The sequence below is a fragment of the Montipora capricornis genome, chromosome 13 (assembly GCF_036669925.1).
Source record: "Montipora capricornis isolate CH-2021 chromosome 13, ASM3666992v2, whole genome shotgun sequence".
Taxonomy (NCBI): domain Eukaryota; kingdom Metazoa; phylum Cnidaria; class Anthozoa; order Scleractinia; family Acroporidae; genus Montipora; species Montipora capricornis.
In genome coordinates, this window is record NC_090895.1 from 17,324,630 (window position 1) to 17,329,629 (window position 5,000).

General features: G+C 39.2%; 2 protein-coding genes across 2 annotated transcripts in view; one reads left to right on the forward strand and one right to left on the reverse strand.

Annotated features, from left to right (window-relative positions):
• Positions 1-916, reverse strand: part of LOC138028632 (conserved oligomeric Golgi complex subunit 8-like) — a 24,819-nt gene extending 23,903 nt beyond the window's left edge. Inside the window, exon 1 of the mRNA XM_068876230.1 lies at positions 764-916. Coding sequence (XP_068732331.1) covers positions 764-824 — 61 coding nt within the window. The 5' untranslated portion in view covers positions 825-916. The remainder of the gene's footprint in view (positions 1-763) is intronic.
• Positions 917-947: 31 nt separating this feature from the next.
• The window catches only part of LOC138028633 (mitochondrial fission 1 protein-like), a 5,813-nt gene continuing 1,760 nt past the window's right edge, over positions 948-5,000 (forward strand). Inside the window, exons 1-3 of the mRNA XM_068876231.1 lie at positions 948-1,088; positions 3,483-3,615; positions 4,234-4,304. Coding sequence (XP_068732332.1) covers positions 1,056-1,088; positions 3,483-3,615; positions 4,234-4,304 — 237 coding nt within the window. The 5' untranslated portion in view covers positions 948-1,055. The remainder of the gene's footprint in view (positions 1,089-3,482; positions 3,616-4,233; positions 4,305-5,000) is intronic.

Here is a 5,000-nt window from a genome sequence, read left to right on the forward strand (position 1 = left end):
GGGTAATGTGGTTGGTGAATATTAAGCCTCATCTGATGGCTCTCGAAGCAAATGTTTGCAGAGTTTGGCAGCCCTTAATTCCTTCCCAGTGTACAAGCGGCTCAAATGAAGAAGACGAATGGGCAGCGGAAGTATCATCCATGATCTGCATGGAATTATGAGGCAATCAAAGCCTAATGGGAGCGAATTTATGGCCCTTTTCCAGCGGTGATTCCATTCTGCGGCTTTGTCTCGGTGCCCAACCTTGGGAAAGAATATATAGAGGGAAAAGGAACCAAAAACCACCTAAATCGCTCTTAATCGACCCAGAGACCGTACCAAGACTAAAGCAAGGTAAGCTATTTCTTATTTCAAATCGTAATTTTTTTTTTTTTGGAATTTCGAGAATAACCTCTTCCCCATACAAATACTTATATTTCTACTCTTGCATAATATAGTGCAGTACAGATACACATACAGTATATCAAGCTTGGGCTACCGATGACTATACCGGTAATTTTGTTCTCGAAGCTAGTGACTGTATAGTGTACTAGCTATGTGCATTTTATAAGAAAGCTTTCTTGCATCTGAATAAAAGTTCAGAGAATTACAAGGATCGCTTTTATACATTGGCCAACTTTTTATTATTTTCATTATTCTTTACCGTAAAATGTACATTTCCGACATCTTCAACATATGTACATTTCTGGAAAGCCAACATAACGAAGCTCTTTATTTTCCAGCTCGTATCTCATCAACAACTCATATCTCAAACAAACGTTACCTTGAAACGACTCCTTGAAAAGGGCTTTTAGCAGTCCATCATCTTGTTCTCCGGAGTCCATGGCGTTTAAGAATCGAAGATGCTTCTGAACCTCAAAATTGCCGAAATTGCCACGAATCAGGCAGCCATCTTTAATTTGAACTCCGAGTAGACCTGGGACGAGAAATTGATCTCTTCCTGAAAACGAGGTTTGCAATACGTGAAAACGCAAACGGAGTCGAAACATCCACAGTTTTTGGAAGAGAAATTACTGCATCAGACATCCTATTTGTCTACTTTATAGCAGAGAAGTATGGACGACAGCCTTACCGACGAAGACATGAAGGTAAAGATGCGCTGCGCTTTTTTTGTCTGTTAACCCGTCAGTGTGTGTGGAAGTTTGTTTGTGGCAGCAAACGGATTTTTGCGAGAGGTGGATATTTTTTACTTAAGCGCTTTGTCGGCAAAATGCTGTTTATGCAACTGCAAAGAGCATGAGATCTCTCAATATATGGTATTAAAGATATTGTATAATGACCGTAGTGTATAAAGACTGTACGTTTCGCCTTTTGTTGTGTTGTAGTACAATGCAATCTAGCATGTATGCGAGGCAATTTCGGCCTATTTTGCAGTTTTAACCCGAAATTGCCTCGCACCCACATTAGATTACATTTTAATGCAAATGAGAAAAACTAACCGTGAAAAGGGCTATTGACTTTTGGACAACAACGTAGACATCACATGACTATAGACTGATGATTTTGATGTTCCAGTGAAAACCCTTAGTAATGGCTGCAAAAACATTCTGCATTCGGCGCATCAGTTTGAAACAAAAAGGAAATTATGTTTCTAGCTCAAAATTTGAAGCCCATTAAAATTGGGCCGCCATATTATGTCATTAGCGAGAGCTTGTCATTCAATACATGTACAAAAAAGAAAGTGGATGGTGGGTATCTGATTGACAGTGAAGAGTGGAGAGGTGTTTAATACTGTGACCACAAGACAGCCCCTGTCCAACTATAAAGTTAGCCTGTAACTCTTAATAAATAATTATTGCAATACTACATTTACAGCATTGAAAGAAGCATCTTGTCACAAACATTGTTTACCTCCCTTTAATAGGCTACTTGCAGGTGATTAGTTTGTGTTTTCTAGTGCTGAGATTCACCGCGCACCGGTGGCTCAGTTGGTTGAGCACCGGGCTGCCATGCAGGAGGTCGTGAGTTCGACTCCAGCCGGACCAACACTCAGGGTCTTAAAAACTGAGGAGAAAGTGCTGCCTTTGTAATTACAGCCGCAAATGGTTAGACTTTCAAGTCTTCTCAGATAAGGACTATCAACCGTAGGCCCCGTTGCACAAATATCTTCCTATTCATTAATTCCCTGTGGGACTTTAAAGAACCCACACACTATTCGAGAAGAGTAGGGGATGAAGTTCCTTGTGTTGTGGCTGTTCTCTGCGAGTATATAGGTTGGTGTACGTATAACAGGTCCACATCAGCTACCTAAATAGCTGCCAAAACTTCAACCTGCTCAAACAAATAAATAACAAACAAACAAACACCCCAACAATCTGGTGCCATACTATTTACTATAGTGGCATCTGGGCTTTGAATGCTGTGAAACTCATTTGAGATGGAAGGTCTAAGACATGAGTCAAAGTACATGTATAGGCAAATCTGGTCGTTAGTGACTATGTACATTACTATTTAAACACAGGTAAATTCAGTCAGTTTTTCAATACCATAATATAAGAAAACAGTTAACTGCTAAAATTAATCATTCCTAAATCATATGTCAATAGTGTATTTGGGTCATATGCTACAGGTGTAAGAAAGGGTTACGTTTATACTTCACACTTCACATTACACTCTATTCAGTTAAATCTGTTTAAAATATAAGTGCTACACGGCCAACTTTTGTATAAACGTAACCCTTTCTTGTACTTGTACATGTTCATTGCCGTAACTTTAACATCTTCAGTTCCCACGGCCTGCTCCCGTCTGACCTTGTAGCTCAGTCGGTAGGGCGGCGGAGATCTAACCCGAAGGTCGTGGGTTCAATTCCCACCCTGGTCAGAGTTTTTCTCTGTCCTTGTGTGGGCCCATTTCCATCAGTAGGGCTAACGCTCACATGGTTCATTGGGATTGAAATCTTTCACTTCACATTACACTCTATTCAGTTAAATCTGCTACAGGTGTAGTTGCGGCTTTCGTAACATGTAGGAAAGAATCAGAAGTCAAGACAACTACCGTAGTTACAACCGATATTAAGTTAAAACATGCACTTTCAGGGTCACCCCTTAGCCTTGTTTTGGCTGCAACAAGGATCAGGGCCCAGGCATTGTGTGATGCAGGGCTGGTGTACATGTACATGTAGTGGTGAGCTCAGAGAACTTGTCTTCCACCAATGTGGATCAGGTTCGATTTCAATTCCTACAATTGGCATCACATGTGGGTTGAATTTGTTGGTTTTCTACTCTGCACCAAGAGGTTTTTCTTTTTTTTTTTTAGGTGCACAACTAGAAATTTAGTCGCATGTGCGACCATTTGGTCTCTAACTTTGAGCCCAGACAAGACTAGACACTTTTGAAATAAAGTTCCTTTCCTTTCCTTTCCAAAATCAGTATTTGATTAAATTAGCCTTTTTTGAGACAGGGAACATTTTTCACAAAATTTGGAAACTTTTGAATGTAAAGCAGGGGTGTTTTAATGGCTTTCTCCTGTTTTGCCTTGTGTAGGGTTTTGAGGAGGCATACAATACTGAACTTGAGAAAGGAAATGTTTCTCCAAATACACAATTCAATTATGCGTGGTGTTTGATTAGAGGCAATGACAAGAGTGACATTTTAAAAGGAGTCCTCCTCCTTCAAGGTACATTTACAATAATTTTATAAAAAAAAATCCTTCATCCATACTTTTTAGCATATTTTTAGGGCTTAATAAAATCTCTGTAAGGACAAATTCTTTAACTACTGGTTTGTTTTAATGCTAATATAATTAATCTTGGGGCGCATCAATTAAAACCTCTTTGACCTACACTGCCATGCACCCACTTGGTTGCCATTTTTAAATTCACTGGGTTCATAATAGTAAGATTATTTACCGGTATGACTAAAAAGTTTTTTCATTTTTCTAATCAGTCTTTTAATTTTTTTTAACAATTCCAGGTAGACATCCACTCCTTTCATAAAAACTCCGTAAGGACAGGTTCTTTAACAATGTTTTTACTTAATGCTAATCTTAGTTTAAAAAAAAAAACCTTTTACTCATGTCCTACCCCGTTAAAAAGGACAAGTACATTAACAGTGTTTTAGTGGTTGAGCTTGGGGAACAAGAAAAAACCTAAATGAAAAAAACCTCAGCCTTTGACTCTGGACTCTGGAATTTTTTTTCCGATTAGTCACATGATCCTCATGCTTCCCTCTCGTGCTGTATTGAAAGTCAAACTACTACAGTGTAACTATTGTCTTGTTTTCTGATGTACTTCAGGACTGTGCCATAGTGGAGCAGACCAAAGAGACTACCTTTTCTTCATTGCACAAGGATATTACAAGTTAGGCGTAAGTGAAAATTATGTCCCTGTAGTTGCTGTACAATTAGGATAATTTAGAACTCCTAATGCTACACTCTGAGTACTGCTTAAAAGTAAGTTACATGTATAACCACCCACAGATGAGACACGATTTGCTTTGCACTCTACATGAATCATGTCAATGAACGAATCAAATTCGTGGGAACTTACAAACTCTGATGTAGCTGCAAAGGAAAAATTGATTGATCTTGTGTAACACATTTGATCTTACCGGTAATTTATGCCAAACATTTATACTTCACTTACTACACTGTATCGCGCTGCATGACTCGTGTAGTGTGCGGCAGGAATTGTGTAGTGTGCGATGTGATTCACGTAGTGCAGGAAACACAACGCGACCTGGTATTACTGACTTTTGTCTTATACTGTACTTAATGTCAAAGGACCCTCCGAAGGAGACTTGGTGGATTCATTAAGTACTGACGGAAGACTTAAAAATCGTCAGCAGCCAGCTCCTTCACTCAGTGAAGTTGGATATGTTCTTCTACCCTAACAGTGCTCGAAATTAGCAGTCAGTCAGTTGTCCCAGACCACCAGAAAGTTCACAGAGAGACCCGTTTTTAGTAAAATGAAAAGTCTGATTGCCCAAAGAAAAAAAACCAACAGATAACCAAACATAGAAAATGAATTACAGACTAAGCAGCACCTGAGTCACTTGCCGGTT